Consider the following 22,341-nt stretch of genomic DNA (forward strand, 5'->3'; position numbering starts at 1 on the left):
AGCTTATCTTAATTTATTGTAATTTTAACAAATAAACGTTCTAAAAAAAAAAAAAAAATTAAAAATCAAGATAAATTAACCTTCACTGCCAACATCTGAAAAAACAACACACCAAACCTATATATGAGCTACCATAATCACACATGCTTAAGCATAGTATAATTTCACATATTTTGAATATCATCTCTACTTACTACAGTTGCCTCACACCAAACTGTATTTTAAACTACTGTAATTAGTTAAATATTTACAGACGACACTTAATATGCCTGACAGGCATCAATACATAACATACATTGACTATATAATGCATCTACAACACAGAGTATGTTGAAAACAGTGCACTCTGCTTAACTCCACAGAGAAGAATTTTGAAAGCAGAAACTCAGCTCTCATTTAGCATTAACAGTATTGCAGTAATACCTCAAAGCTCTCATCAGGATAAGGCTTTTCAACTGCCAGAATAAAGATAGCTCTCGCCTAAAAAAAGAGCAACGTGTAAATAGAAGCCATGAGATGCCCCCTTTTTCTTTTTTCTCTGATTTGTTCCCAAACACAAAATAGTAGCCCTTTTGTCACCATGAATCAATTTGTCTAAAGTGACATCAAAAGCCATGCACATCTTCAACTTCATAGAACTTACAAGTAAAAGAATCGAGCAGTTCCCAAAACTTCTCCCCCTTCCCCCTCCCCAAACAAAACAAAAAACACAAACAAAAGAGCTCTCCCATCTCATCCATATTTTCATAGTGATAAATCACTAATGAAATTACAAGGGCTGCTTGGACAAGTGTTTAGGTTCCAAGAGTCACCCTGCCACCACAAACACCCTACACCATTTGAAAAACATCTGAAATACTTCAAATTTCTATAACAATAAAAAAATATCATTTCTCATCATTTTTTCCCCAGAAATGTAAAAGCCATCTAATAAAACCTAAAGCTTGCACCACAACCAACAGGCAGTTAATCTTAAAATGGCATTTTAGCTTCATCAAATTAGGTTGCCAACACACAGATAAAATTTGAATATACACTGAATAAAACATCCTCCATTCTTATTCTCATGGAATAAAAGCCACAGAACAAAATAATCAATACAAAAGCATGCAAACACCCTCTGACCATTCTCTTCCTTTTTTTTTTTTTTTTTTTTTTTTTTTTTTTTTTTTTTTTTTTTGAGAGCAATCCTAAGGATGACAGCAGAAATGCAGACAAGTAGCTTTGGACAACAGAAACCACATATTAATTGAGGCTTTTAGGGTATAATTTAATGCTAGTCTCCAAAGACAGCCTGCCATTCCAAATACTTCTGAAATGTTGTGATTATAGATAGTTGCCTTCATGCTCTTTATCATTTCCTCAAGCAAACATATATTCTGGTACAAAGAACTGAAGAGCAGTCATAGTCATTTCTCCAATCTCAATTCAAGTATGAAAACAAGAAATTACAGGCCTGAACAGGACTCTCACAACTCCCGATACCACACAGTGAAGATCTTGTAGCAAAGTTTTCATGTAAACACTTGGTTAGATTCTTATTAATAGCAGCTTTGATAAAATAATCTCTCTGTTACAGATGCTGCAAGGGAAAAAAAAGCAGTGCATGCTGCACAGGAGAAAAATACATTAAGTAAAATAGTGAATATATACTAACTGCATATCCCCAGACATTTCACATGCAGCAGATACTCTGAAATTACATTGAAATTTATGTTGAAAATTAAGATAATGTTCAGAGCTGCAAAGTTTCATTGACAATATTTAAAGAAATGCCAAGCACTGGTATACCCTGTTGGTAAATAACGCACCACTCATTCAGCAACCTCCCGCAAAGAGAGCAATATTTACTTGTTGCAACTCCCCGAATGCTTCTCAGTAGGAATTGAAATGTCCTCAGCAAGAATACCTAGGTTGCAGAATCTGCCAAGAACGATACAAGTATGCTGACTGTGTGCTGGGACGAGCAATGAAAGGATCTCCTCAAGACCACTACAGTCCTGTTCCCAGGGATTCCACATCACTGCAAACACTGAAGTTTCAGATGGTCATTTCCTGGACAAGCAAAGAGAACTTGCTCTCCCTTAAGACTCCAATGGTCTTAAGATTTCTTAAGGACATATCTTAAGCTACTATGGGAACTACCTATTAAAGCAAAGCAACATGGATTTCCTAAATACGACACAATACTTCCTCCAAAACATCCCTTCAGAGTACCCAAGATGTCCTTGGCTTTCTGAAGTTTGCCTGGATCTTTCAGTCAGTTCTCAACATAGTTTGAAGCCCACCAAGAGGATGCCCCTGGAGCAACCTAACTACTAGACTGCGACAAAGATAGACAGATGGGTTCCCTTTGGGTTCTTCGCATACACAAATATTCAAGTCTTCTTGCCCCCTATCATCAACTACTGAAATTAAACAGCAGGAGTTCAGTTGTTATGAAGCTTTTTAAGTTTAAATTAAAAAACAAAAATTACTTCAGAAATAGAAAAATACACTGTCAATGATCTAATGGCATAATTTATATTATGTCTGCATGACATAAGTGTGATCACCAAAAATCTTTGCTCCTTTCATAGGAGTAATTTGTGCAATTACGGTCTCACTGCTAACTACTCATATGTAAATATGCATTTAGTCTGTATGCATTCCTGGGAACATCCTTTCAACAAAGGGAAAACAAAGTTTTAGGGCTGCTAACATACGACATGTTGCAGACTGATAGGATGCTGTAGGATTACTTTCTGTAGTCAGCAGCATCACATTAAAATTTACAGTACAACAGTGAACATTTTCAATCTGAAAAACTACTGGGGCTTGACTACAACAGGAAAAGGCTAGTAAAATTTATGTCAAAACATATAGTTGGACTGGAAAATGCCACTGAATAGTATATTGAAGCTGCAGCTTTTTCAGAAATGCATCAAAACACAGTTTGAAAATTTAATGAAGTTATCAAGTTCGTGTCTTAACTTAGATCAGATTTTTCACCAACTGTACTATACCTTCACAAATCTCCATTACTCCTTTTTTGAAAGTATATCTTCAGCAGACACTTCAAGCTTTAATATCTGACCTCTAACTTTGCTCTATGTTTGCTGGAAATCAATGCATCTTCATAATGTTACAATTACCAAAAATTCAGTGAGAAAACAAAACTATACTTAAAGAGTAATGCTTCCAACACTCAATTTATAAAAACAATGTATCTTACCCCCAGTTCCAAGGACTTTCAAGAGTTCAAAGTTCTCAATGCCAACTTTCTCTGCATGGCCTGTCAAATTTGCTGAAGGAAGGAAAAAAAAAAATCACATCAGATATGCAATACATCAAAACACCATATTCCTACAAGCTTTAGTAAAAATCAGTTAGCAGCTGAATGAAATAAGCAGCATTAAAAGGACATTCCAGCAGCATATTGCACTACTGCTTGAAAAGCAAGGAAGAACAGTACTTAATGTCTTCATAGAATTCTCACTGAAACCCACCTAGTCCAAACTTCCGCTCAGGTGCTCATGCCGCTAACAGCTCCAGGGGCTAACATCCACAACCTTCCCTGTGCAAACTGTTCCAGGCATTCATCCACACCAGCAATAATGTATTTTTTCACTAATACGTAACAGGCATTTCTCATGTTTCAGATGGCACCCGTTACCTTGCATCCTACCACCATGCACCACTGAGAAAAGTCTAGAACTGCTTGCTATGTAATCTTCAACAGTATACTTCTAGAAAGCAATCATATATTTCCTTAATCCTAACATCCTCAATATTACCGCGTTCTTGGATTACATGGCATTTAAACTGATGTAAACAGAGCTCCAATGACCATTCATTTAACACAGAGTTATTAAATGTACAAAGACATTTTGCTACGACAGAAAGGGAAAGACCTTGAATCTACAAGGCCAGCACATCTGGAAAAACCTTAAGCTGAAACAGAGTTTTATCATTGGCTGGGGAGTCCGGGAAGAGAGCTCCATGTTTGTATTCTGTACCACTGAGTATATTTTGTCGAATATGTTCTTCTAAGCAGGGAAACAAAGAGCCCTATTTTTATTTTTTTCAGTAAGCTGATGAAAGAAAGTCTGAAGTAGCTCCAATTTTTTCCATCTCATTCCTGTCATAATATTAGCCATCCATTTCTATTAACACGATGTAATAAAGCTGCTCGGTGAAATTATACAGATTAAAAGTAGGAAGCCAAAAAAGTAAAGAAATCTGATTTTCCAAGCCAAGTTCAGTTCATGATCCACTTTAACAAGCAGCTGCATAAACAGTTTTACTAGCAGAATTAGGGATGCAGTATCAAGCACCAGAAGCTGCATACGCTGCCACAATCACTAAAAGAAAGACTCATAGTAACTAAAGGCTGGTTTTAGAGGAAAAAAAAAAAAAAAAAAAAAAGGAAAAATAAAAAGGAAAACCAACAGAAGATGACAAAATCATCTTCCTCCTTTCAAACCAAACCAGAATGTGATGTCTGAGAAACTTCATAAAGACCACATGCTTTCTGAATTCACTATCAAAATTCCTATTATTTGTTGAACTGTAGTAATTCCAACAGCTCAAAGCAAATAGAACGCTAGACTTCAGAAAGACATCTCTGTGCAAAGAACAAGCAAGCATAAGAAAACCACACTAAATAAATGAAAACTCATGACTTATTCCAACAATCCTAGGAATCTGTAAACACACACAAATGCATCCACTGGGGATAGGCTAACAGTGCTCTCGTGCAAAGCACTGATGAAATCTCATCTGAAATACCATTTTCAATTCCTAGCATCCATTTTTATGGGGGATTAATCAAGCTTGGAATAAGCAGAAAGAACACTTAAAATTACCAGGAGATAAAAAAAAAAAAAAAAAGTCTAAACATTTTCAGAGTTTTCTCCCTTGTATGAGTAGAAGTACATGACAATTGCAGATGCGAGCACACCTACAAGCTATCCCAATACTACATGTAATAAAAAACAGATCGTAGAGAAATTATTCTTGAACTGATCACAAGAGTAGTTATTAAAATACAGAAATACATTTGGTAAGCAAGATTTAGTGCCAGAACTATTTACAAATCAGTGAATTAATATGCATCACATGAATTAAACAGAAGCTTGCTGTACTATTAGCAGCAAGTACAGCATTACAGTAATTGCTGAAGTCAGTAGCACGGATAACATACCCATTTACCAAGAGTGAGGTAGACCCAGACTGAGTGAATAACATAGGTCGCTCTGAAACTCACCAAAGAAATTCAAGACAAAACTTCTCTAGACTCTGGCTCAATAAATGCTGAACTCAGAACAGTTAGAATTTTTTTCACTTCAAAATCCTGATTCCAAACTTCCATTATGCAGTATTCCAAGAAGGTTTTTTTTACCATCTGATGCACTTGAAGAGCTGTCAGCAGAAGGCCTTTCAGTTAAACACTCTTCTAGAATGCACAACAGTCGTTTAACAATGCCATGTTCTTGGAACTGCATAAGACAGAGAATGGAACACAGAGAAACACTGCATCCCCAATAAAACGCTGATGATTCGTAACTCTGGCTACAGTCCTAGAAAGGGATCAAGTCACACAGAATCACAGAATTGTAGGGGTTGGAAGGGACCTCTAGAGATCATCGAAATCCTGAACTCTGTCCATTAATCTGAGTTATACCTTAAACTCATTTTAATTTGCATTCCATATTAAGTAACAGTAGTGAAATGTTATCCACTGTCACGAGACTAGACAGTAAGTAGATGAATGGTAACTCATTTATGTACTTCTTACAATGTGAACCATTGTTTTGCACCGTGGACCACAGTTTTGCACTACCCGCTTAATTCCATTTTACTTTCATTTTGGATATTTAATTGCTTTAGAAAAATGATGAAATGTCTTGAAAGTTATTGTATTTTTAATAACAGAAGTGGAAAAGAATACAGTGGAAAATACGCTTATTTGTGATAAGAAGCCCCCCCCATTCTTTTGGCATTATACTAAGGAAAAAAAGCATTCCTCAAGACCAGGCAGCTAAAGGTGCTGCATAACATGTGGAGGCACGAGAGGACACTAGTGTCGAACAAATTCTGAGAATGACTCTCCATAAAGAAGGCAGCAATATTACCCTCAATCTAAAATAAATCAAAACACTAATAATACACCTCAAAGCTACAGAGAATGATCAACAATTCCTCCTCCCACCACTGTCATGTCTGGCAACAGCCTCAGTCCCTCTCTAAAGTCATTACCCAAAAAATGCAAGCTGAAAAGCCTGTGAGTGCCCATGCCATTCTTTCCAATGACACCACTAGAACAGCTCTTTATCACCATTTCCTGAAAGTAGCAGCAGCAGCACTTTTTGACAATGAGATATGGTGTGGCTTCCTCCAAAACTACAACTGCTACATGACATCTCCTTGGATTGCTTTGAGGAGCACTACTCCCAAAGATCAGTTCTTACCTTCACCAGCCACTGCTAAAGAACCCAAGTGTCCACTGCTGAAGACTTTACAGAACTGCTTTCAGCAATTCAAAGATAACTGTTCCAAAGAGTCCAAGAGTCCTTAAAGGGCAGTGACAAGAAGGCCTTCACAATTTATGACAGAACAGTGAGAAAACTCTCCCATCCCCAATTCATTGGCACGCTAACATTACTAACAGAACATGACCCAACAACTACCTGTGCAACCCATACAAGGACAGGGGTGCAACAGGATGTACAGTCATCAGTGAGGCTCCTTCCAGCCGCAGTATCACAGCATCTCAGCATATGCAATGACGCCATTCAGACATACTAGCTGCAAACGCAGCTCAATTTAAGAGGTAAGTACAAGAAAAGCAGCTTTGGAAACAATTATTTCTCCATGCCCTTTTTCTTCCCTAGCACAACAGCACAAAAGAAGGGTATCAAACTTGGAAATGAAGGAAGTACTGCCCAAGTCAGTAGGACAATGGTTTCTCAACAAACTACGTGAAGCTACACATAGCACAGCAGTACAAATGACATGAACACATCAACAGAAAACACACACATAGTAAGTTCACAATTCATTCAGGGAAACAAGCAAACTGCATAGGTACCCAATTAGAAAAAGTCCATATTTGCACATTTCCTACAGTACATAATCCACAGCATCAGCGTTGGGCCAACACAGCAAGGAGAACATAGAGCTGAGGTGATGACAAAATACAGCAGACCAATCCAGAAACAAGGAAACTGACTAAAAGGAAAGGCCAGGCAAAGGCCATCCATGAAAACAAAGAGGAAACAATGGTATTGGTCTCAATTATCACCTTTGATGAATGCAAATGTCTAGAAAGACTTGCACTGTGAAAACAAACCTCCACACGCAGAGACACCAAAGCATAAAGCAGCATGTATTGCTGTTCTCAGCTCCCAAGAAGCAGAGCAGCCTACTTGATTCTGGCAATCAGGACAAAATGCTTCTACTTGATGGAATATCTCCAGATGACAAAGGAATTGACACCATCACCTGCATTACACTTGAACTTTGAGATGGCTCACTGTGAACTGAGAACTGCACAAGATAGTAGAGCAGAATGACTACTTCCTTACTCAGTGAACTCGGACTCTTTTTCCTTGAGATTAAGCAAAACTTGCAAGCTATTTACAGGAGGAGGAGGGGAGAAAAAAAAAAAAAAAGAAAATCAACAAACAACACAGCACATAACCAAAACTACACAACTGCTATTCATTACACACTGATGAAAACACATCCAGGATGCTGTATTAGTTTTCTGTTGTATACATGTTTGAAATTACACCTTGGATTGTAACTCGTTTCAGCAACTGAGATCTATTGTGAAGACAAGTAAAAAAAACATCCCACAATCCTTTCAATCTGAAAGACTATCACCAGCTAATAACTGTCAGGCCACTGAACAAAAGTTCCATCTAATCAGTACAAGGAACCATCTTACAAACTTAAAATCAAATTCTCAAATAACAGCTATGAAAAATATAGGTAGTTCTTGAGGTGATTAAAAAAAGCAAAAATAAAATACAGCCAGTTTGGACCCAAAGTGAAGGAGGAAAATTGCAATTCATGCTACTCTGAACTCTAGAATCACAACTGAGCTAACTGTGGGGACAACCATTCATCCTCTGTAACATTAGGTGTTTAAGAAAGAGATCATCTGAGCTGAAAAATATTCAGGTTTTGAAAGTTGTTAATCGTAGTCCAGTAGGCCTGGAAACCAAAGCTTTGCACAGCCAAAGAGGACAAAAATCTTCTGAAGTATTAGCTAAGTATAATACAGAATGTGGAAATTCAGAAGTACGAAATACTGTGGGAAAGGCAACAGAAAACAATCACTGCCATTATTAGCATGGATTGAAGCTGTAGAGCAATACCCCAAAGTTGTCATCTGTATATCAGAAGCTGAAAAAAAAAAAAAAAGCATTAATAACAGAGATTAATGATACAAACACACAGTAGTCTGAGTTGGAAAATGTTCCATGTTAAAATCCATTTGCATTCATCAGCAGAAGCTATTACAGAAGTGATTTTGCTATGAGGTCTGTCATTACTATAGGATGAATCACTATGAGGTCACCAAGATTCAGCCCAAAAGCATCCCATGGTTAGCAAGCTGAACGTGCAATAACAGTATACACCACGTAACAGCTAAGAAAAAAATAGGTAACACAATTATAAGAACTTTATTCATTAACAAATACCAGAGTTGAAACAGCCAGATCCGAGTAAGAGACGTCTAAACACGGTGCATGCCTTTTTAAACCAGAGATGATAACCAAGAACAAGGTATGAATGAAATTTGGCCTTCTCTTTCAACAGAGATCAGCATACCATTTTATCAAAACAAACAAAAACACTCAACACAGCCCATGACTGAAGTGAGAATTCTTGATACAGTGTTAAAAGTAATAACACAGGTTAACAAGAGAGTAACTGAAGTTTTGGGGAAGGTGTTTACATACTGGCTTACAAGACAAAAGATAGGCAAACTGAAGAATTATCTTCAGAACAATCCTCTTTCAGGTGAAATTTCGTGACCAACTGTTCAAACCAGCATAAAATACTTATGAATGTCAATAGTCCCAACAGATCCCAAACCAAAATCAAAGCAATGACTGTAGTGTAAAGCCTCCACGAAGCAGGCCGTCTGCCTACGTACAGAAGGTGTCAGAAGCAAAGCTATCTTAAAAGAGTTTGTACCTCATCATTGCATAAGGTTACAAATGCATAAAGATACAAATTTACGTTTACCAGAAAACAAACGACACCAAGCAATGAAGGAGATCCAACAGGAATATTTACATCAAGAGCTGCAAATCACACCCTAAGATATACAGGCTCTCACCTAAGTTTAATCAACTCTGTCAAATGCTTTCTGAACTGCTTCTTAAGAGTAAAATTCACAGATCTGAGTGGTATTGAGGTATTAAAGGCTGCCCTTGTATCTCCCACAGCAAGACCAGCACAGATATATTTTAGTTCTCTAGGAAAGGACTGAAGTAGAGTACTCTACTACAGTAGAGTTTTGAAATATTTAATTATTAGTATCTCTTGATATCTAAACATTATATACAAAGTATGATTATTAATTCCATAAGAAACAGCTTTTGTATCATTTAAAAAGCTTCCATAAGAATGTTTTCTTCTAAAAATAATTAAGAAATAGTGCTGCAGAGGTGCCAGGTGTAGCACAATAGCAAAGGCTGAATTCTCTATTTAATTCTCTATTTAACTCATGATTTCATCTCCTTTTTTAGGCACAGGAATGCCTCCTTACAAAGCAATAAGCTACCTTACAGCTACATGTAAATTCATTCTTCTTCAAATAAGAATTTGTCATATTAAATCCTTCAAACTGTTTTAACCCTTTCATAGCTTACAATTAGGTGTGAAACTATTAGACTCAAGTGGAAATTCCAAATTGTTCTGCCTCCAGAACTCTGCAGCCCTTTGCTAAGTTACTTGTAGGCTTCACTCTCCTCTTCCCTTGCAAGTACAAACTAACACAAGTCCAAAGTTTGTGACAATACAATGAATCCAGTATCCCCAGATTAGCTAAAAGGAAAAGAACAATGGCTTAAAACAAACCAAACACTTCTATTGCCTATCTCTCACTAGCTTGCCTTAAGATCCCAGCTTTGCTCATTTTTGCCTCACACCAGGCAGTACAGTAGTGAGATGGGCAACCTCCCAGCTAGACACATGCAACGGAGGTTCAGAATCCTTTAACCTTTATTTTTGTTCCACCAAAAAAAAAAAAAAAAAAATCAAGATTTATGAAAGAAGAAAACAAGAAGAAAATAAAATCTGTTGGCAGCTTATCTCCTTCTTGCCTTTCTATGTCACAGCTCTTTCCTCTGCCCATATCCTTCCCCATGTAAATTGTTCTCTGATAGGCTTTACATTTGTCATTGTTCAGATCCCTGGCACTACGAGGGAACAAAAAATGTTAACAGGTAATTATAATACTTTCTCCACTGTAAATAATACAAAGCTTCTTAGGTCTCCAGAAGAGATGCAAAATTCTGACAACTCTAAGGTTAGCCTTTAAGAATATAGCCCCTCCCTTTACAAGATACAAGAAATGGATCATCCTGAAAAACTCATTCTCTTAGTATTTCCACTGCTGGAGAGCTGCAGAGAGAGTCAAAGACAGTCACCACTTGCAATCAGTTGATCTTTGCTATGTTTTTTTCCCTTCCTGTCAAGAGAAGGGGATTCCACTTCCCCCAGAAGCTCACTTCCTTCCCAGTATAAGGGAAAGGAGATGGCAACTATTCTCGGATGGCTGTTTCTGTTGGTTTGCGTAACAATCTCTTCAAAACAAAAAAGAATTGGTTGCCAAATAGAAGAGGAAAAAAAAACAATCAACATTAATTCAAATCTGTTCTAAAAGTCACTGCTGTGCCTACAAAACAGCCAACCAAAAGTAACAGTCAGAGTACATGCACACATACAGTTTGATTAGTAGTAGGGAAAAGTCTGATTCGATGCATCATTAGAATTAAACATAAATGCACAGAGCAGTGCCCAAGCATTGCAATCTAACAAAGAACACAGCATCTCACAGGCAATCGAGTGCCACAGTTCCTTCCCTATCACAGAGCCCATCTATGAAGTGATGTTATTTTCTGCAACTGCTTTTTGCTGAAGCAATGGAGAATTAGTTTCAGTGCCCTAAGAACACAGAATATAAAGTTAAGATTGACCCTAGATGTCAAAAGACAGAATTATAATTTCAAACTGAAAGTTTAAAAGAAGTCAAGCCATGATATATAAGGCTAACAAGTGACTGTTGCTTGATACTAAGTAGAACCTCAGCAGTGTAGAGATAATACTACATGTCCTCTAGTTGTGCATTTTCCACAATACCACAAATTTGTGCATATACCACAATACTGGCTTGAAGGTAAAAAGCAATCACCTGTTTTATTCTCAATTTGTTTCATCTTACACCAAAGTTCTAAGTACGTTTACTTACTCACCTGACTGCAGTCAATGTCAGTCTGTAACCAACTTCATGTTTTTTGAGTAATTACATGACCCAAGTAATTGCAAAGCACAACTAGAGGTTCACCTGCACTACGCTGATTTGAATACACAATTCTTTCTACTTTGAATGAGCTACTGTTATCAAGAGGTTCACGCAACAACTTCCACAACATGAAAAGAAGGCACTCCCTTCTCAAAGAAGCCACTAATTTCTACCACAATAATACACACTTCCGAAGCATGGTGGAAACTGACCTCTTTTTCATCTGCCAACTACTTTTGATACTCTCTAAATCATTCAATTAGTCACAGAGCTAGAAACATCAAAGGAAACACAAAGAGGAAGGGAATCCAGAATCTAAACAAATCACACGTTAAGAAGATATTCATGGTACACAACCTCAGTGTTTTAAAGCAGCAAAGATTCTTACAGCTACAATTCCTGCTTTGAGGAATGCCCTTGCCCTCTTTCCCAAACTGAAGTGAAAATAATCATGCCGTGCGTTTTATAACTCTGGTGGGTTGACCCCAGGCAGCAGCTAAGCACCCACACAGCCGGATCGAGGGCAAAAAGCTAAGAAAAGCATCCAAAGTATCCTTATGTATATGTATAAATTATACCTTTCTATGCAAAAGAGCTGAGGGCAACTTTTCTCACCAAATTATCACATCTTCATGCATTGCGCAGATACAAGTTCTGAGACAATCTCTTGCTATGCCATGCATAGCAATGACACTATTGACATCTTCAAGAGTAGGAGTCTCCCAGGAGTACATGACAGAGCAGCTCCCTCCTCCACCCTAATGTTCCTGAAATAGACGAGCCATTGCTAGAAAGCATTTTTCAAAAAGCAGAGTTTTCTAGATACTTAATATGGAGAGGGAAATCAACTGACTCCCATGAAACTACGTTTCAAAAGCTTACAAAAAGACAAACAAGCCTGGTCTTTTCTTATTTAAAATTAATTAAAATACCAGTGCTTCCTGATTCCATAAAGCTTAAAAATCAAGATCAAACCAACTGTGTATTATGCTGTTAGACAACATTTTGTCTAGTGTCACTGAAAACATCTATTTTTCAAAGTACCTCTAAATTACTGTCTTGCAGGGATATGTGCTGTCTCAATGTCTATAAAAGAAATCTTCACAGAACTGGAGTCCAACATGGAACAATCGCAATCCACGTCCTTTTCCCCTGCTTCTTTCTCTCCCACATACTGAAATCTAGCAATACCTAATAAGACAAATATGTATTCCACCATTTCTTTTTTTGTTGTTGCTGTTGTTCTTCAAAGAAGGAAACCACAGCTTCTTCGGTTTCTGCAGGAAGAGCCTTTTTTTTTTTTTTTTTTTTTTTTTTTTTTTTTTTTTTTTTTTTACGCTGCAGTGATAGCTATGCTCCACTGGGGTACATCTACAGAGCCCCTGGACCAGTGCGACACCGGGACGGGAAGCTGAGCAGTACCGAGGGGACTTCAGCAATACCACCTGCCGTTCCCAAGCGGTGCAGCACAAGATGCCAGCTACGTGAGCCGCGGGGATGCTTTGCTCAAACTTTTAGGGTGAACAGCATCCTATAGTTGCTTTTACTTACAGAAAAAAAAAAAAAAAAAAAAAGGAAAAAAAAGGTGAAAGGAATGAAGGTCGTGGGTTAATAGCTGCGTTAAATACTGTTAATAAACACAGAGAATACGTATCCCGACTATGTGCTACACACACTTCCGAATTAACAGCAAGTCCTGTATTTACCGTAACGTTCAAGTTGCCTGGAAACTTCAGAGGCACAGAGCCGCAATTAAAAATACATTTCCCGAGATCTCCCGCAGCACCAGGTCCCCGCGGGGTCAACACGGCCACGGCCACGTGCGGGGCTGCAGCTCGGGGCCGCACGAAGGGCCGCGCGGGGCCGGGCCGAGCCGAGGGCTGCGCGCCCCGCTCGCCGCATCCCGGCCTCCCACCGAGCTGTCACCGAAACTACCTCGCTAAGGGCTGCAGTGGGCAGCCTCCCCTCCACGCTGACATTGCCATAAAAGTCAAAAAGGCGATTAAGGGAAATCGCGACCCTTATCTGCGAACCTTTATCTCCTTCAAAAGCGCGCAGGACCCGCGGGGAAGTGGGACAGGAGAGCCCGAGGCGCAGAAGTGTGGCCCAAACACTTCTTCAGAAATACCCCGCTGCCCTGCCGCCCCCCCCCCCGGGGCCCGCCCCCCCCCCGGGGGGCCCCCCCCCCCTCGGCCCGGCCCCGCCGCCATACCCCCGCCGCTCACCGTTCCTCAGCTCGTGCGTGACGGTAAGCAGCGGCCGCTCGCTGCCCTGCGCCGAGCCCGAGGGGCCCTCCATGTTCTCCCGGGAGGGCGCTCCCCCGCCTCGGCCGCTCCCCGCGGGTGTGTGCGTGGAGGCGGGGGGCGGCACCCAGCCCCGGGCGGATTTTATTTCCCGGGGACGCTGCGAGGAGCGGGAGCCATAGGCGCACGGCGAGGGAGGGAAGGGAGGGGACTGTTCTCCCTCCGCCTTGAGGTGGGGAAGGGGGAAGGGGGGGCGCGCGAAGAAAAAGAAATAAATAAACCCGACAGCAAGCAGTTAGTAAAATACGGGGCGGCACACACGTAGGCTGCCCTCCCTCGGCCCTCAGAGCCGGCCCATGTCCTTGCGGCTCCCCTCCCCCCTGCTCCAGCCGCCCAGCGGCAGGGAGCCGAGCCGAGCCGAGCCCAGCCCGCCCGGGATAGGCTGAACCGTACGGGGTGGAGGGCTAAGCGAGCGCCGTGGCCGCTCCTCTCAGCTCCCCATTCCTGCCCGCCCAGCCCTCATTGGCGCGAGCGCTCGAGAGCGCCCGCGGCTGTTGGGCAGAGATCGTTCCGCGCACCGCCCCCCGCCCTTCCGCCGAGCGGCGCCCTCTCTGATTGGCCCAACGGCTGCGCCAATCGCCGGCTCCGCCTCCTCGTTCCCCACCCCGCCATCGCTCTACTCCCTAATCTTGTTTGTAAACATTCCCTCCCGCCTCTCCTACATCCCCCAACCCGCCTGAGGGCGGGCGTTGCATCGCCTAGAGAAAAAAAGGAGCGCGCTGATTGGTGTCTGGGATTGCCAATCATCTGCCATCTCTGTACTGCGGGCCGGTTCCATCGTATTGGGAGGGGGGGGAGGTTGGACGCCTTCCCACTCGTAATGGCGGCGGGGGGATCCGAGCGGCGCCCCGTCGTGCATGGGGGAAAGGGAGGCAGCCTCCTGGCGGCAACGACCGGGCAGCGAAGGCAGGGGCAGGAAGAAACGGCGGAGGGGGGTGGTTCCCGGAGGGCGATGGGCTGCGGGCCTCCCCTCAGGAAAGGCGTGTGCGGGCCCACACGGCACGGCCCGGCACGGCTCGGATGGAGTCAGGTCGCGCTGCCCACCTCCTTGAGCCGAGGCAGCGGGAGAGCAGCCGCCCGCCCGGCACGCCGGTACGTCCCGGCACGGCAGCGCATGGCGCGCGCGTACACGGCACGGAATGCCGCGGCCTCACGGCGTGGGAGCGCGTACGGCGCTAAGGGGGTGGGAGGAGGCGGGAAGGAGCGGGGCGGGAGTGGCCCCGGCACACCGAGCGGGGCTGTGCGTCTGCGCTCACTTGTTCGGTGTCAGTGCTGTTTCTCGGCCTTAGACAAGGGTACGAGTTTGTAACACCGTGTCACAACAGCAGCATTCACGCGTGAAGTCTTAATTCCGGTACAGCAGTCATCGGTGAAGTAGAATGTCTTCTGCTGATCCTTCCTTCATGTTCCAGTATCACATATTTCTTGGTGTGTGTTTGTATACACAGATATCTAACTGTTGGGTGTTCGTAGGTAGCTATACACTGCCTGAGGGGACACTGAGTTGAGCTATTTGAAGTTGATCAGAGATTTCCACTATCTTTCTACTTCAGCAGTCTTTAAACACCATGTCTTGATTTTAATTTTAGGTGGGCTTTTTTTCATGTTGTTGTGGGTTTGTGTGTGTGTGTGTTTTCAGACCAAAAATACATCAGTTTGCTAACTTCTGTCACTTAATATCAAAAATTACACTGCCGTATCTCTACTGCAGAGGTAGCAAATGTTTCATCATCATTTCCCCTGCAGCAGAGAAAATAATGAAGATGCAAAATAAATGGATGAAGTTAATTGTTACATTTTTTGCATCTTTGTAACTAGTGGGTCCTTGTAGTGGGGTGCCTACTTCTCAAGGAGGAGTAACAACTGCTGATTATTCTTTGTCCCAGCTCACATCTTAAGGACTGGCGCAGTGTCCTCCGGCAGCTCTGTGCTTCGGAGGGCCCCTGGAAACCTCGGCAGAGAGACTGAAACCTGACTCCCCTCTGTTCTTTGCACGAAGCACCAGCAGAGCTGGCAATGAATTCAGTAGTTGCAAATAGTTTCAGATGTTCATAGCTTTACAGACTTTATCTGCTTACTTTCCTCATGCTGAGATATTCCCTTTTTTCCCTTTAAATGTCAGGTTAAATGGTATAGCAACTTTAACTAGTGAGGTGATAACCCTAACAAATCTAACCAAGGTTAGTGATCCATTATGGTAGCTGCAGACTGTGCTTATAGCAAAACACACAGCTTGCTCTATATGCTCTGTCTGGGCTTGGAAAAAAATACTGCATGAGCTGAAAGTTTGCTGTTGTCACTGAGAGACACTGATTTGTGTGCACTTTGGCAAAAGCAAAGCCAAATATTAACACATGGAGATTTTTATGTAATAGTATCTCCCATGTTAAAATATATTTTTTGCAATAGGATTCTCCCATTTTCACAAAAAGAGCAAAACTTCCCAAGTGAATGCTTGGAAACAAACCCACCTCTTGGCATACGTTATGACAGAAGGACTATGTTGACACTGAAATACAAAACCTCTCATCTATTCTAGAAGTAGAAGAGTACGCATAAGATTTCATTTGAACTGAACTTTTAGGAGTAAGAGATAATAAAACTTGGTCAGTGCTCAATTTAAGGGTAGACGTACTTTCAGTCAAATGGTCCAGGCATAGCAGCCTAGTTTAATTAATACCATCCCTTTTGTCTTTGAAGCAGCATCACATGATTTTATGGCTATTTGTAAAAGGATACAGTTTTTTACCCTTAAGGGTAAATAGGATTTACAGGAAATGTACAGACTCTATCCATACCAGTAAATGAAGTAGAGCAGGATTTGTTATCCAGGTGTCAAGTGCAAGTGGCATGACATAGCATGGCATAGTCTGCATGTATACAGCTAAATTATTTACCTGTGAAAACAGGGTGGCCTTTTCCATACTGCCTGCTGGATTTAGACAGATTGTAAAATTACTGAGCCATGCTGGCCTCCAGCTTGTATGAGGACGTTTGTACTCAGGGAGTACTAGTCAGGGGCCCAACTGTGCCATGCCAGCAGTCAGAAGTGTGGGCAGTTGTGTGCCAGCCCTCAGATTCTATCTTTGTTCCATTAAAATCACTAGCATAGAGAGTCAGTCAGATGAGGGAGGAAATTGGCTTGAGCCTGCAGCTGAAGCAGGCATGTGAAAGTACAGAAACAATGATGGGCTATAGACCCACAGGGAATACAGAATGGTCTATAACAGATTTCTTTGTAGTCTGAAGAAGTAAAACCACCTTTGCTATGTAAACTGTGCTTTTAGAAATGCTGCTCTGAGTGCAGTTTAACTGACTGAAAATGTTATTTGCATTTTAAATAACCATTCAGGTGTGTGCAACAAAAAATACTACTTGGCATAACTGTGTGTTCAATACATTACTTCTCCAATGTGAAGAGGCAAAGAAATATTTGATGTAAAGACAATTAAAGACTACAATGTAATGAGAAGTGTAGTGTAGATGTATTTTTTTTTTTACACAGTATTTTCAAGCCACGTTGATATTCTTGTGTACAACAAGAGCAACCTGACAGATCGATCAACCAGCAGTTCAGTGTTTGGGCTGAGCATGTGCTGCGAGTTTGGGAACATGGAGTAATAGAGTTCTAAAGATAGATGTCCCTTCCCTACCCCACAGCACAACTGTTCAAAAAATATGTATATTCACTTGCCATTCCTATTTTCAAAAGGAGAAAGGAAAAAAATGTTGTGGGAAATACCCACATCACACGAAGATATAATTGAACAGTTTTTAAAAAATGTCACAACATTTCCTCTTTGGTTCTAAAAGAGGTTATATGCCAAGCAGCTTTGAGAGCTGAGGTGCAATTGAAGTGCTCAGTATACAGTCTTCTGAGATGAAATGAGAGAGAAAGAGAGAAGAAAATGAGTGCTGTATCTGCCTACTTCCAGGGTGTCACTGCTTTGTAATATCAAGGTGCTTGATTTATTTATTTTCTGAAGTAGAGCTGCAAACAAAAACAGTAGCTTATATGATGCTAAGAAGGCATCTAGCACTTTCTTGTGGTCATTGAATTGTTACAGGTGTAGGTGCTATTTTCAAAGTACAAGTCTTGGAAAGCTGGATATGAAGTGTTTCCTTTAATCAGCCTGCTGAGAATATTTGCAGAGCAAGGGAAAAAGAGGATCAAATTTTGGAAAGCAAAATATAAATTTAAGGAAGGACTCCTCATGAAAGACAGCCATAAAATAAAACAGACTTTGGGTGAAATTCTAATATGGTACTAATTTGTAGTTTTATCTGCATTTAAGAGCTCTGTTGTTGTTGTTGTTCTAAATCTGCAGTTGAGCTTTTGTGCTTGCTAACTGTCAAAAAGTAGATAGAGTAGGTAAATTTGCTGTTTAAAGCATTTTTGTATGAAACTGCTCTGGCCAAGAGTTTTATGTAAAACCACTTAATGTCATACCATGAAAGGAGAAGTTATGCTAAGCATCCAAGCCCAATCTTTCTTTTAACGGAAGTGGTACAGCTTTGTCAGGAAATGGATTCTTTCTTTAAAGAGTGAATGATAAGTGATGAAGACATGTCACTGATTCTAGGGTTATACCTCAGCATCAGAATGTATTTCTATGTTTAAACTTAAGTCCTTCAGTTAGCGTTCATTTCTTCACTGAAAATTCACTTGTTTTTTTCTTCAATTACGACACATCTACTTTTCCTAGCAACAGTTTAAAAATTTTAATTGTTAAGAATGCTTGTAAAAGAGAAATAATTTAAAATGTTACATTATTTGCTTTCTGATGTGGAAAAGAAAAATTAATGAGCACTATTTAAAAATGCAAAACTACCTGTTAGAAGTAGAAGGTTGTTTCAAATTCTGATCTGCATAAATGCTTAAGGTAGATAGGGGTAGAATTTCTGGTTAATAGAAAAAATTGGTTTTTGGGTCATAATCCTCACTCATAATTTAAATTATTTTCAAATTTGTCATTAAAACCATTAAACCTCTGAGTAATACTGACGGCAGTGTAACTAAACCCCAAATCCTTTTCAGAAGACTCATTTGTGAATTCTTTTGAATTTGAAATTTGAATCTGAAAACTGACTGTACATGTTGGAGACGGGGACTTTAAGAAGGAAAAGCTAATCAACATGATCTGAAAACTCCAGATGAGGAAATTGAAACTTTTAAGTCAGCACACAGACCACAAGTACATCTTCATAGTTGCAGAAGCCACGCATCTGCTCTCCACCCCCAAAAAAGGAAGCAAAAAACATGAGGGGGGGGAAATAGAAGAATAACAGGCAAAGCTTGAAGGTATGAGCTGTAGTTCTTAAAGAGATCCTACAAAAAAGGAGAGAGAAAGTACTGCTTAATGAAGAGGGAAGGGCAGTTTATGAAAAGCATAAATGAAAACTAATAATATAATTTCCATTTTTTTTTTCTACTTACATTTTTAAGCATATTATGTCTGTTAAAATGCCATAGAGCAAAAAAGCAATTAATGAAGTGACCAACACTGCAGAGATTCCTTGGTTATTTTTACCTTTACCTTGACAAAAGTTACATGGTTATTGATTCTGAAACTACTCTTTTAAAGAGACAAGATGCACCTTTTAATTGAAATAGCAGAGATGGCTAAATAAGAGAACTGTATTTCAGAGTCTGGTGGTACATCTCTAGGAGTTGGGAAAGAACTTGTAATAGGACTACTGAGCTATTCAGAAAAATATTAAAAACCTCTACTAGTTTCAGGTATTGTACTAGATGACTGGAGAGCAACTCTCAGAGTAGTGTAATATATTACAGTATAATATAATATAATAAATATAATATAATATAATATGATTTAAGATAAGCAGCATTACAGCTAAAAAAAATCACTTCAAAAGGCCCAGGAAATTGTTTTGATGAAAGATTTGAGAGAGACTATCATTAATTTTGAACAATTATGAAAAAATTAAACTTCATTATAAAAACAGCTTTTAGACATGATTCTAATGATACACAGCAGGTACAAAATATTGTGGTGAAAAATCAGCTAATAAAACAAATATCTGTAATAATAAATCAGAAATTTTCAATAGCTCCTAAAAAATTAATCTAAATAATCTTTAAAAAGGGAGAGAAGGAAGAATTGTTACCTATTATCTCCTGCATGGAATGTTGTCTTTTCTGTTGGATCTGCCACTATTTCATATTCAAACCCAGAATGTGAAGCACAAGTCTCCTCACCTCATATTGTCCACTGAAATACTTGCTGTGGGTGAGGGACGTGAACCACACACACTAGCAGTTAACTGAGTTTTCAGTAATCCATGTGCAGTGTAACTTGGACTTAACCACTTGTTCTCTGAGCAACATGGATTTGCAGTGTGCCCTTATATTCCCATCAAAACATTTGTTTTGAGCAGGTAGTGAGATGCAGTATTTTCCTAATTTTTTGGATAATAAATTAGTTAAAACTGTTCCCCTGTGTGACTGTATTTCTCTTTAAAAAACTATGTGATTGAAGACAGTGCACCAGTATAAGATATTCATTTGCTTCATATGTTAGACAAAAATGCTTTCTGATAGCAAGTGTTAACAGGACAGAATTATGAATTGAATTGGACGTGAGCCCACAGTGTTCACTGGAGTTCTGGAGTGTTATCTTTGATTAGAGGGAGTAGATGAAGGACATCTCTGCAAAAATCATGATTCACAGATAGATTCACAGAATCCCTCCCATTTGACAAACAGACTGTTAATCCCTTATTTAATCTTGTATTTCAGGCCAAGCCGGTGCGGTTCTTTCTGCAGCCTTTTAAGCACCCTTTCTGACTTCAGAGAGCCCATGAAAAAGTCATCATTCCCTCTCAAAGGCAACAGTTGCCTAATCTTTCCTCTGCCTCTTTTTCACTGCATTCTCGCCCCTCTGCATTCTCACCCCACCTGCACAACCCCAGGGAAATGGACTTATTCTCCTCCCACCCCCAGAGACTTCCTGTATCTGCTATCATAGCAGCAACATTTGTCTTCAATTGCAGATCCAAGGGTGTTATTGTCATAGTTCCAGGTGATTCTGAACATTACCATTGTTTTCTTCCTATTAGTGCTACTACCTGCCTGAGTTGAAGCTTTACATTGCATCCTTCCTCTTACTGTACATGAAACTTTGGGTTACAACAATCTGTTTCAGTCCTGGTGATTTGATTGGTCTGTGGTTTTGTAAACTTCATTCCTGTTGAGATTATTAAAAGTGACAAATAGAGAAATCATACAGTGTTATTAAAACAGAGCCCTCTCACGAATAACAATAAACCCAAAACATTTAAAGAAAGTCCGGCAATCCATCTTACTTAAAATTCTACTACTACCTGTTAACAGAATATCAGTTGCTTATTATTGGCCGTTTGCTTGAGAGCAGCTTTCCTCTTGTCTTTCCAGTTTGATTCTTTGTCTTGCATCTATCTATTAAGTTCATATATTCATGCAATAAATATCTCAGCATTCCAGTTACCTACAGCATTCATAAACAAAGAAGCCGCACATCTATTCAAATTTACTTTAAAAGTCTAAATAAATAATTCTAGATCTTATTTTCTGTATGGTATTGTATGTCAGAGACTCTTTTCAACAAAATTTTTGATCTAGAATTGAAAATGTAAGCTTATGGTTGTCACAAGACAAAGGTTCAGTGAAGATAAGATTACATCACACTGCAGTAATGCTGAAGAGCTCTACCTGTAGAATGGTGCTCCTTTGTGCTAAGTAAAAAAGATGTCCCCCCCAATTTCCCATTCATGTAATGTGATGAAAGTCCCTAAAACACAAGTGAAAACTGGGAAAATTGATTTTTCCACTGAAAATTTTTCATCTGATAGTTACTATATAAGGCCAAATATTGATTCTCCATCAGAAGTGCATATCTTTTAGGAACTAAATGGTTCCTCTATATATGCATAGAGTCATAGAATCACCAGGATTGGAAAAGACCTCCAAGATCATCCAGTCCAACCATCCACCCATCACAGATGTTTCCCACGAAACCATGTCCCTCAGTGCAACAAGTAAGTATTTCTTGAACACCTCCAGGGTCAGTGACTCCACTTCTCCCCTGGGCAGCCCATTCCAGTGCCTGACCACTCTTTCATGGGATAAGTCTATATTACAGATTACTTATAAGATGGACAACTGTGATCTGTGGGCTCTGAATTCAAGGTGACTGAATTTAGATGCATATTTGTTAATACTCTCAGATTTTTTAATACATATAGATTATATCCTAAACTGTACCTGCTTAATATACTTTGTTTCACACACTTTCTTTTGTATATTTAATCACTATAGAAAAGTCATACTATTTCTTAAACGTTAAGATATTCATTTTAAAGTGTATTAAAATAGCAGTCTTGAAATAACTCTCTTTAACCGAGAGCAGTTTATTTTTATGTGATCAGCCATGAAATGAATGCATAGATACGTGTGTTTAAGTACTCATATACATATATGTGTGTGCATTCCTGTGTACATATATATATATA

General features: G+C 39.9%; 2 protein-coding genes across 11 annotated transcripts in view; one reads left to right on the forward strand and one right to left on the reverse strand.

The window, feature by feature from the left end:
• RPS6KA5 (ribosomal protein S6 kinase A5) overlaps positions 1 to 14,125 on the reverse strand; it is a 63,718-nt gene extending 49,593 nt beyond the window's left edge. Inside the window, exons 1-2 of one of the 3 annotated variants that reach the window (XM_042865041.1) lie at positions 13,753 to 14,125; positions 3,215 to 3,286 (exon numbers count right to left, since the gene is read on the reverse strand). In XM_042865041.1, the coding sequence (XP_042720975.1) occupies positions 3,215 to 3,286; positions 13,753 to 13,825 (145 nt within the window). In that variant the 5' untranslated portion in view covers positions 13,826 to 14,125. Of the gene's footprint in view, positions 1 to 3,214; positions 3,287 to 8,366; positions 8,387 to 13,560; positions 13,582 to 13,752 lie in introns of those variants that run through there. The other 2 variants (XM_042865066.1, XM_042865049.1) reach the window with 2 other exon arrangements.
• A 713-nt stretch (positions 14,126 to 14,838) lies between these two features.
• DGLUCY (D-glutamate cyclase) overlaps positions 14,839 to 22,341 on the forward strand; it is a 39,433-nt gene continuing 31,930 nt past the window's right edge. For all 8 annotated transcript variants that reach the window (XR_006179236.1, XR_006179230.1, XM_042872246.1 and 5 more), the window contains exon 1: positions 14,839 to 14,922. Coding sequence is in view for 6 of the 8 variants with exons in the window: in XM_042872246.1 (XP_042728180.1) it covers positions 14,851 to 14,922 (72 nt within the window). In the remaining 2 variants the exon portion in view is untranslated. The remainder of the gene's footprint in view (positions 14,923 to 22,341) is intronic.

This window comes from Lagopus leucura, unplaced genomic scaffold (genome assembly GCF_019238085.1).
Source record: "Lagopus leucura isolate 7727_CA_CO unplaced genomic scaffold, USGS_WTPT01 Super-Scaffold_1, whole genome shotgun sequence".
In the NCBI taxonomy this organism is placed as follows: domain Eukaryota; kingdom Metazoa; phylum Chordata; class Aves; order Galliformes; family Phasianidae; genus Lagopus; species Lagopus leucura.